The 15617-nt window shown below is 40.4% G+C and overlaps 2 protein-coding genes across 4 annotated transcripts in view; both read right to left on the bottom strand.

Annotated features, from left to right (window-relative positions):
* aunip (aurora kinase A and ninein interacting protein) overlaps positions 1-15617 on the bottom strand; it is a 954922-nt gene that overhangs the window by 94085 nt on the left and 845220 nt on the right. The gene's annotated exons all lie outside the window — the stretch shown is intronic.
* On the bottom strand, positions 174-15161 carry adnp2b (ADNP homeobox 2b). Of its 3 annotated transcripts, none has more exons than XM_028036523.1 (5): positions 15145-15161; positions 13508-13774; positions 8814-8935; positions 4439-4558; positions 174-3839 (listed from the first exon to the last, which is right to left on the bottom strand). In XM_028036523.1, the coding sequence occupies exons 3-5, from the start codon at positions 8919-8921 to the stop codon at positions 1014-1016; spliced, it is 3054 nt and encodes a 1017-aa protein (XP_027892324.1). In that variant the 5' UTR covers positions 8922-8935; positions 13508-13774; positions 15145-15161; the 3' UTR covers positions 174-1013. The 3 variants fall into 3 exon arrangements, with proteins under 3 accessions (XP_027892324.1, XP_027892325.1, XP_027892323.1); XM_028036524.1 differs by lacking the exon at positions 15145-15161 and adding an exon at positions 12833-12991 and having other exon boundaries at positions 13508-13917; XM_028036522.1 differs by lacking the exon at positions 15145-15161 and having other exon boundaries at positions 13508-13916.

Raw genomic sequence — 15617 nt, 5'->3', positions numbered from 1 at the left:
TATTGTAAGCATCCAATCACAAGATAGTTGGTGTGGCCCAGCATACAGCCTGATGATTAGTAAAATTAAACATATATAATTGGCAAGAGTATTATTACACATGACTGAAATGACTAGATGTCTTCTGCAAATACTCTAACATGAACATAATTTATTAAATAAACAAAAGTGAATCATGTTTAAAAAGAAACCACTTTATTTTTCTTATTTCTTTTTTTTTTTTTTACACCACAGTGGCCTTGGACAGAATGTTTTACTTTTATATCTAACCCAACGATTTTCATACTCTAGTAGTTATAGAAAATACTAATACAAAAAGAAGCAGCCAGGAAAACAAAACCAATGCACAGGATTATTCAGCAATGTGTGAGTTTAGTTTAATCTTTGCTCAAGTCTATGCAAGACGTGTGGACCTCACAATGGCACAAATGAAGTTATTCTGACAGAATACGAGAATTCAAATTAAGGCCAAAAAAAAAGGTTAACTGTAAAATTTGGAGGGAAGAGAGGAACATTTCTGAGGAGAATTTGGTCTGTGAAAAATGGTGAAAAATACAAAAGCAGCGGTGGTCAACAGAAAAAGGGTCAAACTTATAAGGCAAGGTCTAATATAATAAAAAATAATAATAAACTGAACCAAAGTAAGTTAGAAATATTTGAGTGAGTGGTCTTAAATAAAGGGTATAAAAGGCAGCTGAGAACTTGGGTTTGTGATAAAAGTTGAATCCAGGGAGATGCTGTTCATTATCTCAGTATCATTATGTTTTAGAAAAGCCTCAACCTGTCACTGCATCCGAGTGGAAACCAGAAGGAGGAGCACTGATGACATACTGAGGTGGACCAAAGCACTATTAGTGAGGGCTACATCCACAAACCGCCCTCTGTTTCAGGATAACTTGGATATTATGAAATGAGACTATGACTCAACAGAAAAGTCATTGGGAATTAGCAGTTTCTGTTTTGAATTTAAACTTGATTTGCTTATTTTTGGTCCATATCTCAAATATCTCAGCTCATTCCATCGGCTCCTGCTCCGTCTCCGCGTCACCTACATCCATCGGTTCTAGTTCCTCCTCCACATCCTTCGCCCCTTCTACAGTCGTCGTCGGTTCCTGCTCCGCCGCTTTTTCAGTCGTTTCCGGTTCTTGAGATTCCTCCTCCTCGTCGTCCGACTCCACGATGTCGGCCGGCGCCTCTGGCTCTGGGATCAGTAGCTTGTGCTTCACTTTACTCAGCTCGCTCATGTTAAAGCCGAGTAAGATGGCGGCCGTGTTCCTCTTGAGGCTTTTCATGCACTTGCTGCGCTTCTTGCTGAAGTGGCCCGCCAGCTCTGCTTTGGTTATAGTCAGCCTTCTGCACAACTCCTCTGTCTCCGGTTTGGTGGCGTAGGGGTTCATGTTGAAGTACTTTGAGATAAACTCTCTGCGTTCGTCACTGCAGCGCCGCTCCACGGCGGTCGGCTCCAACACGAGCTTGACCGTAGGGTCGCTCAGCACCTCTGGTTCTGGTGGGGATTCCTGCTTCTCCTGCAATTCCTTCTCCCGCTGCCGTTTCTCCTGCTCTTTCCTCTTGCGCATGGCGGCCTTTTCTTCTCGCTCTCGCCTGTTGGCCTCCATGGCCTCCTTCAAAGCTGCCTCAAGCTTCCTCTTCAGCTGCCGCTCTGCCTCGGTTTCTGGGGGATCCGCAGGGGCTGGAGCTTGGATCACACGAGCTGGGGCTATGGCCCGTGTCATCGTCATTCCCTGCGGCACTTGGAGGAAGTAAAGTCCCGACTGCTGACTGACCTGCAGAGCTGGCTTTAGTTGTGGTTGATGCTGCAGCACAGCTGTGGGAGCCGTGGGCTTAGGAATCGGTGGTGGTGGCGGCAGTGGAGGTGGTTTTGGAGAACAGCGACACCGTTGGATATGGAGCATCACAGCCTGCTGAGTGACTTTTCCTGTGTACACCCCATTGCAGTATATGCACTTGAACGCCTCAGTTTTCAAGATGGCATGAATAGTTGGCGCCACAAAATGCTTCTGTTTCAAGTGCAGGACATGATCAGACTGATTCTGAAACCTCTCGTTGCAGAAGGGACAGTAGGCGCTATGGATTTTCATGGGTGTGGGGCAAACGTCTTGTGGGCTGCTGGCCTGCAACTTGAAGTAAATTAGGTCAAGGGAACTTGTGACTAGGGCAAGGTTGACCTCTGCTTCTCCCAGGATGTCCTTTGGTGCGGTGGTGTTCACATCGAAATGAGGGAAGATAATAGCACCGTTACCTTTGGAGTAGATCCTGTACTTCTGCCTAAGAAAGTCACAATACACCTTGCTGGCTGGATTGTGCAGCTTTACATGGTCTACAAGCTGTTTGACTGAAAAGAACAAAGCTGAGCAGTACAAACAATTGAGCCCATGCAGCAAGTGTTGGAAGACGACCCGCTCTGTTAGCAAAATTTTGCATGTGAGACATTTGACTGTCTTGTCGGGCATTTTCTTCAGGAATGCTGCTCGGGCGGCAACGCTTTCTGACTTGGAAGCGGTAGATTTGGTCTGGTGGGCGGCCTCCATGTGCATATCGAAGACGTTTGAAGGGAAAAGTTCATTGCAGAGGGGGCAGGTGATCCACCTCTTGGTCTGTGGCGTGGAGTTACACAATTGCTCAACAGGTTTGAGAGGCATGGAAGTTTTCTGAGAGACGAGTGGAGCGAATGTGTACGTGGGCATGCCATTCACCCTGTTGCCGGTGGGGATAAGGTGACTCAGCAGGGACTGTGAAGTGAGCATGGTTCCTTGTAGGGGAGTGTGGTTTGCTTGTGAAGTTTGTGCAGCCACAACAGGCTTAGGAGTAACTCCAGCAGCCAGATTGGTTTGAGGTCCTGGTGAAAGAACCACTTGCTGCCCTTGTGGTTGAGCCTGTTGTGGTTGAGCTATAGGTTGAGCTATAGGAGAGGGTAAGGTTACGGGTGTCTGCTTCAGAGACACATTGGACACTGTGGGAAGCTGGACTACGGACGACCCTTGGGGCAGAGCGCTACGGAGGGCTATCGTTGCACCAGGCTGGAGCAAACCTTTAGCTTCTGCGCTAGCAAGCTGCACTAGTGCCGATGCTTGTGGAGGGAGAAAAGCTTGGTTGGTTCCAGGAGTACAGATCAGAGTTGCACTGTTCGTGTTGCCTTGCAGCTGCTGCACCGCCACAACAGTCCCAGCAGGTTGGCCATTACTGGGTAAAACCAGCTGGTTACTGGGAAATATCTGAGGCGCCTGTGGTTTGGGGGCAATATTTGGGAATGTGACCAACAATCCATTTCCATTAGAAGTTGGTTTAACAGTGTAGTTCTTGTTTTCCGTAATGACACTCTGCACCTGTATGGTGACAGTATAGTGTGCTGGTTCCACCAGCATATGGTGCAACATTTGGTCTAGAGTTCCAGTGTTTACCTTGCACACCTTGCAGCAGTAGATCTTTACTGCTGTAGTCGCCTGCTGGTGCAATCTGTAACCAATGTATTGATCTGCCAGGTGATCCAGGTGCTTGAGAATGATGTGCTTCTTTATCGCGAAGATAGAGGAGGTCGGGAATCCACACCTTCGACATTGATACCTCTCAGCAGAGCGATGGGTGAACCCACTCTCCTTCTGCGGCTGTATGTTTGGGACGGGCAGTTTGGCGTGGAAGAAGAGCATGTGCTTCTTGACGATCTTGGGGTGAGCGATAAAGAGACATTGAGAGCAGGGTGCCAGTGAGCAGTATGACTGAACGTATGCATGGCAGCGAGAGACGTGGCTTCTGAAGTTGTAGAGGTTTTGTGATGAGTACTTGCAGAGGGTGCAGCACAGAGATCGAGACCGATACGGCCACTGGGGAAACAAATGAAAATCAGGTAAATATTTAAAACAATTTTCTTCCAACTGCTAAATTTGTTAAATTAGAAGGCCTAAAAGATCCTCATATTCTGATTTGTATGTATTTGAGCAGACAAGGAGGATAAAATAAAGTCTTATTGTTTGAATAAGAAGAAGGCTGTTTGTTTAGTGATATATCTAAGTATATTTGAAAGTTGGAAGGATACAATTTGCTGAAATGACCCTCAATAAAATGACTGAAATAACTTTTTGATGACATCCTAATTTAAAAAGTTTCAAGTACATTTAAAATCCGTTTTGAACAAAGCAATTAAATAATTTTAGTTTCAGATTTTATACTCTTTTTTAAATTATTATTACTCAAAGTAATCATGCTTCAAGAATCTCAGGCCTGCATGAAAACTGTTTTGCAGAAGCAGCATACTTTTGTTTTTTAATCAAGACATAACTTGTGGCTACACGACACACGACAAAAACATTTTAGAGAAAAAATGTAAGATAAAAATAAAATAAAAGCACTATAGTAAAAAAAGATTTCATTATTTTGGATTTTGAAGAAAGTCATGAAAGCAAAGGGAAAACATGAAGTTCACCTTCTTCTGCTGTCGGACACTGAATCCCTCTGTGATATGAACCCATTCCGTTTCCTGAAAGGCTTCTTCTTTTTCCTCTTCCTCATCTGGATTTTTCTCATCTGGGTTTTCATTCAGATCCTGCACAGAACAAACAAAATCATAATAGAAAACATCCCTTCAGAGAATGTTAACACTACATCCTTTTTATCCTGAAGATCATAACTTTCCCAATAGTTCTCGCAATCTCTGAGCCAAATCTACAGAATAAAAGGTTGCTTTCCTAGCTAGATCAGCTATGTTTGGACTTCTCCCGGTGGTACCTGGTAAGTCAAGATAAGTTGTTGCACTGATGAAATAATTCTGTTTCTGCAACTTATCCATGAAACAGCTCCACCCACAGACAAGATTCCCACATAACCTGCTTCCATTTCCTGATTTATCAGTCAAATTTCTGGCTACAGTGGACAGGATTTAAATGTATAACCTGTAAAACAGGCTGTGAAGGATTAAACAAAGGATGGCTGGAAAGATTAGTGGATGAATGGATCGACAGATGACTGGATGGACAAACATGTTTCATTTTTATTTTTCCATACTCAATAAACTTAAACAGTGCATCGACCAGTGATTACCTAAGTCTGTCACAATAAACGATAAATCAATTAATCGTACAATAAATTAAAACTATCTACCTCATTTCAATTATCGGCATTATCGTCTCTTCAGGCCTTTTTCTCTTTCTGTTGATGACACTGAATGAAAAAAGGCTCAACTCCGGTGCTCTCCACTGACCCTCCCTTCCTCATTTCCTTAGTGTAAAGCACACACTACACGATAGATCACACATTAGCCGACAGAAATCCTAGGTATAACGGTTCGATCGGGTTCGTTCCTGCCGTGTGGTGTCCAACAATGGGCACAAAATAATGGCTACAAGTTCAGTGAACTAATTTTAAAACCAGGCATTAATCAATGCTTTACTACAATCTACTTGCAATGCATGTTGCTAGTGTCAGCGTAAAGTCCTGACTGAATGAAAATCATTATAACCTATTTACGTCACGTTAACGAAGAACAGCTGAAAGGTTACCAGGTTTATCAACTGCGGTAGCAATTTTGCTCCAACTCCTCCCCTTGTCATTTCTATATTCTTTGCACAAAATGTTGAATAAACATTAATGTTGTTTCCACCTGGACTTGGAGTCACATGTGTCAGCTGTTTGGGATTCCCCTCCGTAATTTCCCCTCAGAAAGCACAGAGGAGAATCAGCGCTTTCTGATTGGCTACCTGTCATATTCAATGTGCTGCGTTAAGCTCTCAGTCGGGGAAAACCTCTGATTTAGATCGGAGTGGCCACAACGATCTACCGTAACACACCACACACTACCGGATGATCGGCAATCTTAGAAAGTCCAAGGTTCTAAGATTGTCATAAGGGGAAAATTGGGGCAAAAAAATCATGTAGTGTGAACTATTGCATCAGGTAGTCGATGTGCCCATCTTCTCTATTTAAATCTAATCACAACTGAAGGGCAATATAGTATACAGACTTCATAATCTGCACTCTTTTGGTTGAATGCAGTATTTATTTACACTTTGGCTTTATGTTGTTTAGTTTTTATTCTAGTATTTTATGTTAATGGAGACTGAGAATCCATTTTATTTTTGGTTTTGGTTTTTTGTTTATCAGTTCCAGTGTTTAGTGTTCTTTTGAAAATAAAGTGTATCTATCTTTGGCAGGAAATCGCATGCATTATTACGTCATTTTCATTAAATCAGTGTAAAAAGGTCTTCAAACAATATTATCGTTTATCGCAATAATTTTTGAGACAATTAATCGCTCTGCAAAATTTGTTATCGTGACAGGCCTATGATAACCACCTGATTAAAACAGATAAGAACAGACATTAAGGTTTAGTTTTATCTGTTTACAAAAACAAAACATTTTTTCACATCTTTTAAAAGGACAATAATAAGTTGGAGTCAGTGTGACATTATTAGTATTAACAAGACAGTCTGCAAAGCAAAGAAATCAGGGGACTGTCTATAGAACTACTCAGTTTTATTTTTCTCTTTCCTTGGTTTCATAATCCAACTTGCATAGCAACAGCTTTTCTGAGTGGTGATAGTATTTTTCCTCAATTTTTTTATTTGGCTGTTCTTGAAATATTTGTGATAAAAGGTAAATAATACTGGACACAGGTAGCTAATATTGCAAAAACATGTTGCTCGGCACAAATGCCTTGCCATGTTTTACTGATAGTTATTACATACTGCCCAACCCTGATAATGAATGACCCAATTTCATCAAACTGCATAGAAATCAAGTCATTGCAAATGAAAAAAACCCCATTTAATTATAAATGATGCTGCAACTTATCAATAATAGACACCGTGTAGACCTAAATGAAATAAGAACATTTTCCTTTGTGTTTGACCAGACTGATCTAAAGTGTACAGCTTATATAAAAAGTATTTGCCTCCTTATAAAGTACTTTTCTTCTGGTTTTGTTTGTTTTTTGGTCACACTTCAATGTGATTTTTTTTCTGGGCATAATCAGGTCTGATTACAGATGTTCTGATCTAACAAAAATAAAATCAGAAAAGAAGCTGCAGTCATCCATCATTTATATCTAAAGCAGGGGTCTCAAACTCCAGGCCTCAAGGGCCGCAGTCCTGCAGTTTTTAGATGTGCCACATGTACAAAACACTGGAATGAAATGACTTAATGACCTCCTCCTTGTGTAGATCAGTTTTCCAGAGCCTTAATGACCTAATTATTCTGTTCAGGTGTGGTGCAGCAGAGGCACATCTAAAAGTTGCAGGACTGCGGCCCTCGAGGACTGGAGTTTGAGACCCCTGATCTAAAGTTTTGGCACTCTGGAGATCCACAGCGAGAGTCTTAATCTACAAATCCAGAAAATGCGCAACTCTGAATCTTCACTGGTACTGCAAATTACTTAAAGAGTACATAGAAAATTTATGCAAGTAGTCACAAAGAACAAGCAGATCATCAATATCTCTTCAGGTCTCACTTCCTGAGTTAAGGTCAGTGTTCATGATACAACAGTAGGAAAAAATAGGTACGGTAATTAGTAATAAGAGCACTTCTCAGCTTGGAAAAAGTAAAACCCAAGCCAATAAAGTTCATTTTTAACCCCTTAACCTGCACCGGGACGCCCACGTGCCGTTTTTCCATTGTATTTTACAGGGTGAGCGATGAGGGTTTAAACTCTGCCGGAGTCCATTATGATGCTTTTGTATGGCAGCCTAGAGGCCCCCCCCCTTTTGAGTGACACCGAAATGGCTTTTTCCGAGCCAATACTATCCAGAGAGCGACTTCAGTTCATTTTGACATGCCTGTATTCTTTCTGGAATATTTCTGACTGGTCAACTCGGAAACTAAATCTAAAGCCACCGATGTGTAGCCAACACACGTCCTGTCATAAGGCATTTTGGGGTTTGTTTTGACATTAATCCACCAGCTGCATGCGTAATGTGTGCCCCTTTTCTGCGTCAAAGTCAGGCTCTGTGCGCCCTCATGCGTAACGGTGTTTACAGGACTTTTTCTCACCAACGGAATGCCACATTGTCAGAATGTGTCAAAACTGGATGTATTTCTTCAGCAGAACTTCACAACTCACGGGAGTGGATGAATATGGCTGTAAGAATGCTGACAAGTTTTGGATTTGAGAATACCGGAAACTTTAGTCGGTGGGGAGGGAGGTCGAAGGAGAGATGGTGGGGTGGGGCTAGCGTTAAGAGTGCTGGGCGGCGAGGTGCACGGACGGATGGGGGCGGGGACAAACAGCGTATTGCAAGAAGGAGGAGATTTAATATGTCCCTCCTTTAAGCATAATCAGATCCTACTAAATATTCAAAACGCAACAGCAGAAAGCCTGTTCTCACAACTCAGATGCTGGTTGCTGCTGCTTATATGAGAAAGAAGTTGTACAGTTTCAAAGATGATGTCAATCAGAAGTTTAATATTAATATATATATTTAAAAAACACATTTCAAGAATGTACAAAAGATGTTAAAATAATAAACTACTGCTGGCTCACTAAGGATGATTTCAGGACTTCTCTCACTCATAAAAAGATAATTCTGTTTGAAAGATATTGATAACTAAATTGAAAAAGACCTTAAAGGAGATATTTAATTTTTTTTTTTAAATAATTTGCACCGTTAGTAGCATGCACTTTGTAACGTCAGACACAGTAAGTAGTTACAAGTTATGCAGGAAGCAGATGAGGGTCATCCTATCAGCACGTTAAAAACTGCATGAAAAGAGCAATAACTTGAAGGAAAATCACAATTAGCAATGACATTTACAGCCTCCTGATATATAAAACTTTTTGTAAGTTATTGAACAATAACAATGAAACATACCTTCAGCCAGTTCTGACAGTCTTCGAGGCCGATCTCACTTAGGATGTTTTTCACTGCTTTACGAGCCTTTCGAATCTTTTCTACACTTCCTACTGGAAGTTGATACATGATTTACTGCAAACCTTAAAGAAAAAGAAAAACAGGAAACCATGGCACAATTAGACAATGTAAAACAAGTTAAAACTCCCAGATTGAATGACCTGATTTTGTGCACATGCAGACCAACGGTGGGGATATATATGATTTGATTAGAAAGGAGTTGGCACCGCCAAAGTAGTCTCAGAAGACATAAACTGTGGCCTCATTTGTGGTGGTGCAGGGAGTGAAAATCTGAAAGAAGGTCATCATACATTAATCCTAAATTGACTGAATTTAGGATTAATGTATTCTAGTCGTAATGCCCATTTGAAACACAGTAAATTAGCCACATTCACCAACTTGGGGTTAAGTGTCTTGGCCAGGAGAATGTACACATGTAGCAGAGGAGGCTGCAATCAAACCCAACATTTTTGGATAGAAAGGCAACTACTTCTCCTACTATTACCTGCCACAGTTACAACAGTGTAGAGCACAGGTGTCAAACTCCAGTCCTCAAGGGCCGCTGTCCTGCAGTTTTTAGATGTTCCACAGGTACAAAACGCTGGAATGAAATGGCTTAATTACCTCCTCCTTGTGCAAATCAGTTCTCCAGAGCCTTGCTAATGACCTAATTATTCTATTCAGGTGTGGTGCAGCAGAGGCACATCTAAACGTTGCAGGACACCTGCCCTTGAGGACTGGAGTTTGACACCCCTGGTGTAGAGTCAGTAGACATATTAGAGAGCATCCAGACAGGCCAGAGTATGGATAGCAATGTGAGGTTCTAAGTCGACCAGTCTTCTAGACCTGAGGTGTTTAGTCCGTTTAAAACAAACTTCATTTACTTTCCCCTCTTAGTCCGCTTGTGCAGAAGTGAAGGCAGCAATCAAACTAGGGTGTTTTTCAAAACAATCGTGCCAAGTCCACTTCCACCAAACGGTCTCGGTACAGTTTTCTTTAGTGACAAGTTTTGGTTTGGGTAAGAGTTTTCCGAACCACCCAAAAAAACTTACCTAATCAACTAATTTGGACCAAAGTAAACAAATTGTACATATGAAAAACGCCCAAAGTGGTCACATTGCACAAATGCAAGGCATGTGAGGTGCACACTCTACAACAGGGGTCTCAAACTCCAGTCCTCGAGGGCCACAGTCCTGCAACTTTTAGATGTGTCTCTGCTGCACCGCACCTTAACAGAATAATTAGGTCATTAAGGCTCTGGAAAACTGATCTACACAAGGAGGAGGTAATTAAGCCATTTCATTCCAGTGTTTTGTACCTGTGGCACATCTAAAAACTGCAGGACTGCAGCCCTCGAGGACTGGAGTTTGAGACCCATGATCTACAACAAAGAGAGAAATGAGGTGTGTGCAAACTGACTCCAGCATTTCACCACTGCCATGTTCACACACCCCAGATAGCAATAAATGTACGATTTAACCACACAGTACCACCTCATGCAGACATAAAGTGTGACTTCTATTTGAGTATGTAAAGTTCTGTTAAAGGTGTATAATGCGATGACATGCCCTACAAAATTCACTCATTCATTTAAGTGATTGCTGGATGCTCAGGTAACTCCCTGATTGCACCATCACTTCACTCTTTATGTCAACAATTAAACCCTCTGGTGCTATTCTAGATGTGCCAGTTTATTGCTCAACAAACTATTTACAAACCTATTAATGTATCTACATGCGTATCCAATCAAGTCTAAACCAGACCATCCCTTATAGCTGTTTTTCTTTGGTAAAGTAAATTTGATAACAAGTGCATCTCAGTAATTCATCTTAAAAACACTTTAGAGTAATTGGACACAGTAATATATTTCAGATGTTTATTGTTAGGACTCCTTAATTTATTTGGTTAGTTTGCAGTTGTGGTTCTGGGTTCAGTTGTTTTAGGTTTTATTTTATAAAAAGGAAAGAGTTGGACTAGTATGATTCTTCAGCAATGACCTTTGGTGGATTATGTTCCACATGTAGGATGTCTGACTGCATGAATTATATAATTAAATTTTCTTCAAAAAAAAAATTTGCAAATGGTTATGGCTATGAATAGAAAGTTTGCCTGTTGTGGTTTTCTCTGTACTTGGCAACTTGTCCAAGTTGCTAATATTCATGTGACTTGTCCAAGTTGCCACATACAGAATGCTCTCTTCAAAGTCACAGACATTTTTTTTTATTACAGGTTGCCTTTGAACAACTGGTTTGTACACCAAGTAAAGAAAAACATGTATATGATTTGACTTGCCAAGAGAATGTATTTGAAGATGCATTCATCCAAGACATATGCATAAAAACAAAGTCAGCATTTATTTTCTCTCGTTCTGGTAGACTAGCTGAAAACTGGTAAAATATTGGAAGCGTAGTAGACGGTTATATTGGGATAATTAACCTGATGACACTACATGTAGTGTCGAGAACAAGATATTGCAAAGCTTACATCTTTGCCAAAATAAAACTTGCAAAACCTTCTTGGTAAATAATATGGAACAAAACCTAATACTAATAGTTTCACAGTAACATGTCCTGGATTATCCCATAGCACTGCTACTCCACATCCTTTACTCTTGCTACTCCTCTTAAAATCTCAGTCTCTTATGCTTTGAAAGCCGGGCACAGACAGAGAGTCGGGGATTTGATCCTGCAGCCACATCTCAGTGAAACATGCAGAAAAATACTGAATTCTCAATACTCAAAGTGCTTAAAGTTAATCAAATTTGTTGTTTGCCAAAGATCTCACACAGGATCATTATTATTGAAGGAGAACTTCCTCATTCTCTCTTTCTAATTCACTTCATTTGAGATGTTAATCAGCTGCTCTAGGTGGCCAACAACAAAACCCCTATGGTTACCCATCGTAAAACCTACGGATCCACAATATAGCGGGATCGACATCCGTGAAAGCCGATGTCAAGTCATTTCTTAACATATTGGTATCAGTCCGTGAAGTAAAACTGAGCTGAATTTAATAACTGACGTTTATTTCCATCTTGTTGCCTTTTGTGAATGCGTTTCAGGTGGGGGAGGGGAAGGTGTTGGCCATGTGGTATTTGTCCAGTCATGTGACAGAGATTGTGATACAGCAAAGGATTGTGGGTTGTTTTAACTATCAAAGAGAAGCAATGTAGAGGTGGAGACATTTTTACATGGGTTCAAGAATGCAGAGAGATAAATACATATATATTTTAGGTAAATATGAGTTGTTGATCAGAACAGCAGTATTAATATTGGATATCAAAACTAGACCAAATTTCTATATTGGTGCAACACTAATAAAAACTGGCCAAAAGTAAATTGCACAGCACCCTAAACCAGAGGGAATAATAATAACAACGCATTAATAGCTGGTCTTACAATAATATTCAAGTTTTCTGAGAAAACTTTTAAAAATCAGGGTGCAGTCCATTTAAACCTAATTAATTTTAATATTTCCCACAAATAAAATATCCTACTACTGCGTCATTATTAAGTCTTTGGAATAATCAAGAAGATTAAATAAATATATAAAATGTGAAAAGGTAAATGAAAATGTGTCTTTTATGGTTGGTCACATTTCTATTATAATATATAACAGTTATATAAGACAATGTGTTGTACTCTAAATTGAAATAGCTTTTTTTTGTTGTATGCCAAATAATAATGACCTGTCCACTGGATTGGAACAGCTTTGTCTGACACATACAGCAATAAAGACAGCATCTTTTTTATTTTGAGGGATTGTTGCATCTCTGGTGTGGTCCAACAGGATGTTATGTTTACAGAATTTGTATATATCTGTGCATATATACCAAGATGCCTTGAATTATTCCACCATGCACTGTTGTGACTGTTGACTTGTTCAATCATGCTGATTTAATGATTTAAAAAAGCATTTTTAGATTTTTATAAACAAATATATTTTGTGTTGAAATGGGTTTAAAGAGATATCAGAACTACCTGAATGCATTTCAGTGTACATTTTAGCGTCTCCCACACAAGCACGGTTCTAAAGGCTCATATCACTGGTATGGATCTCGTAATCACCATCTCTTTGTGTGTCTCTGTACTTCTCATTTTGTTGCCTCACACTTAATGAATCATTGTGATGCCGGGATCCTGCCAATTACAAGACAAAAAAATCAACTGAAATGTTGTTTTTTCCACTTTAAAATGTTCCTTTAAATTGAATAATATGGTGCAGTATGCAAATCTGTAAAAATGCTAATGCAGAAATGTATATAAAATATATCTAATTGCTAAAAGCAGCATTTAAAAAGTTATATATAAATCACGAATATAGTAATAATCCTGTTGCACAAAGATTTGTTTGCTTTTTTTAAAGCACGTCATGGTTAATACGATTTTTTTAAAAACATAATTACCGTCCAACAGTTGGTTTGTTAGTATCTGAACACACCTAAATAGTTGTGTTTTTTTTTTTTTTTGCTATTCATGGCTACCTAAATCCAATCCCTTACCCTCTGCAGACATTCAGACTATCAGCCACATTGGAGTCAGGAACCAGAGGCTGGCAGTGGCAGCGTGCTGACAGATAACACGCCAGGTCACGGAGCCGGTCACAGCGCATCTTCCCACTCCAGCAGCACACAGCCTCTCCTCGCACATACTTACCTCGGCGATATTTTCGGCGCAGATTAACGTTAGTCGTCGCTGTGTCTCCTCCGGCGGAGCCACGGTGCTCCACTTCCACCGGCCCGCAGATGTGTGTCGGTGAACTGCGTCTGCTCCCAGCGCTGTGCAACCCCCGCTCACCGGAGCAGCATCCCCTCCCCACGCACGCCGCGCTGAGGGGCTAAAGTTGAATGTGAACGGCGATTACGGCGCAAGGAATCCGAAGATAAGTTATTTTTGGTCTAGCTTTTGTCCCCTTTCTTCCTCCTGTTGAGGAAAAAAAAAATGGCGCTCAAGTTCAGGATCTGACGTAGCAACTTCATTTGCATACAGCACAACCTGACCAATAGGAGACTTTACATTCTGCAAAACTGTATAAGTTTTTACTCTGCCGCTTTTGCAGCCAGCATGGCCCCAACCTGTGCACACGGTGTGTTTCATAGTCTAGTTTCAGATTTTGATGTCACATTAAACCTGCAAAGTGGACTTTTTCATTCTATGAGGAATAGCTAGCTAGGGGGCGTGGCCACCTACACCCTCACTGGGAGTCACGTGTTACTAGACCACCAGTTAACCAATAGCTTGTCGAGAAAATGAGCTAAATGGGCGGTCCTTTGCTTGTGATGTCATATCATGCAACTTTTTGTGGCCAATCACATTGAGCATCCATTCTACCAAGAGACTCATAAGTTACAAGGGTTTTGGCTAGCATTGCACAAAGTATAAAAACTACCATTTCCAAAAATGTTGTTATTTTTATGTCAACTGCGATTTAGTTTTCATGCACTGCTGTATGGTTTCGTAAAAGACAATCCAATTATTTTTCACATGAACAAGTTACATTTTGTCGTTAGCTCCTAAAAATCTTATTAGAAAAGTTAAGGGGCACGTTAGTCATCCGATTGAGGCCCATCACTTGACCTCCATATCCAGAGGTCGTATTGGTTTTTGAGGACATCGCTACATCGCTGTTGTTGAAGTGAAGCTCCTCGAACTGACGTGACGAGCGACCACTGAGACATTTTTGCTAGCAATCTACTGTTCTGTTTCAGATCACTTAATGTAGATTAGGCATGACTTAAGTCCACATCAATTGATGCTGAATGGTGACAGTTTTAATTTGTCATTTTTAGATTCCTGTCAAACGGTTGTTAAAATTATACCAACGAAATTAAAAATTTCAATAGCGAAATCATGTTTCTTGTTGGGCTCTTCAAGGACAAGATCATATAATGAAACAAACTGAACAGATGATTTGCTGAACTGCAAACCCTTAACAATAAGAGTTATATAATGCCATTTCTCAAGAAAAGTACCAAACATCAGGGAAATCCATTTTTTAGTTCAAGACTTGTCATACCAGCTTATTGCATTTAGACCACAGGTGTCAAACTCCAGTCCTCAAGGGCCGGTATCCTGCAGTTTTTAGATGTGCCACAGGTACAAAACACTGGAATGAAATGGCTTAATTACCTCCTCCTTGTGTAGATCAGTTCTCCAGAGCCTTAATGACCTAATTACTTTATTCAGCTGTGGTGCAGCAGAGGCACATCTAAACGTTGCAGGACAGCGGCCCTGGAGGACTGGAGTTTGACATCCCTGATTTAGACAAAACAAAACAAGCAATTCAGACTTACTTTCTCCATCTTGAGGTCATCTTTAGAACATTAATCTAAATGAAAAGTGATAATGGTAAAATATGTTTATGCCTTAAATGTTGAAAGATGTGAAAAAAGTACTTACAAATTTGGTGCAAGCAGTATTTACCTGTTATGACCGTTTATTGCATTGTACTCCTGAACTCACTCACTTGTTCACTTAACCAATGGTCTCATCTCTGGGTGGCTTCGTCTCAGATACTATAAAAATACATATCTTCATAATATTTCAAGCATCCTGATGAGTATGCTCATTACCAGAACTTCAGAATGCAATATTTTCAACTAGAGTTAATTTGCATTATAGCTGTCTGTGGATCATATAAGTCACTGAAGTACATTTGATGACGTTTCCACATGAAAATAGAAATTAATAAAATTTCTAATTCGATCGAGTGTCAGGTTGCACTGTCACAGTTAAAAACAAAATCTAACTAATAGTCCGCTCACAA

The sequence above is a fragment of the Xiphophorus couchianus genome, chromosome 13 (genome assembly GCF_001444195.1).
Source record: "Xiphophorus couchianus chromosome 13, X_couchianus-1.0, whole genome shotgun sequence".
Lineage (NCBI taxonomy): Eukaryota > Metazoa > Chordata > Actinopteri > Cyprinodontiformes > Poeciliidae > Xiphophorus > Xiphophorus couchianus.
The sequence above is the reverse complement of the archived record's forward strand: the minus strand, read 5'-3'. Positions and strand labels throughout refer to the sequence as shown.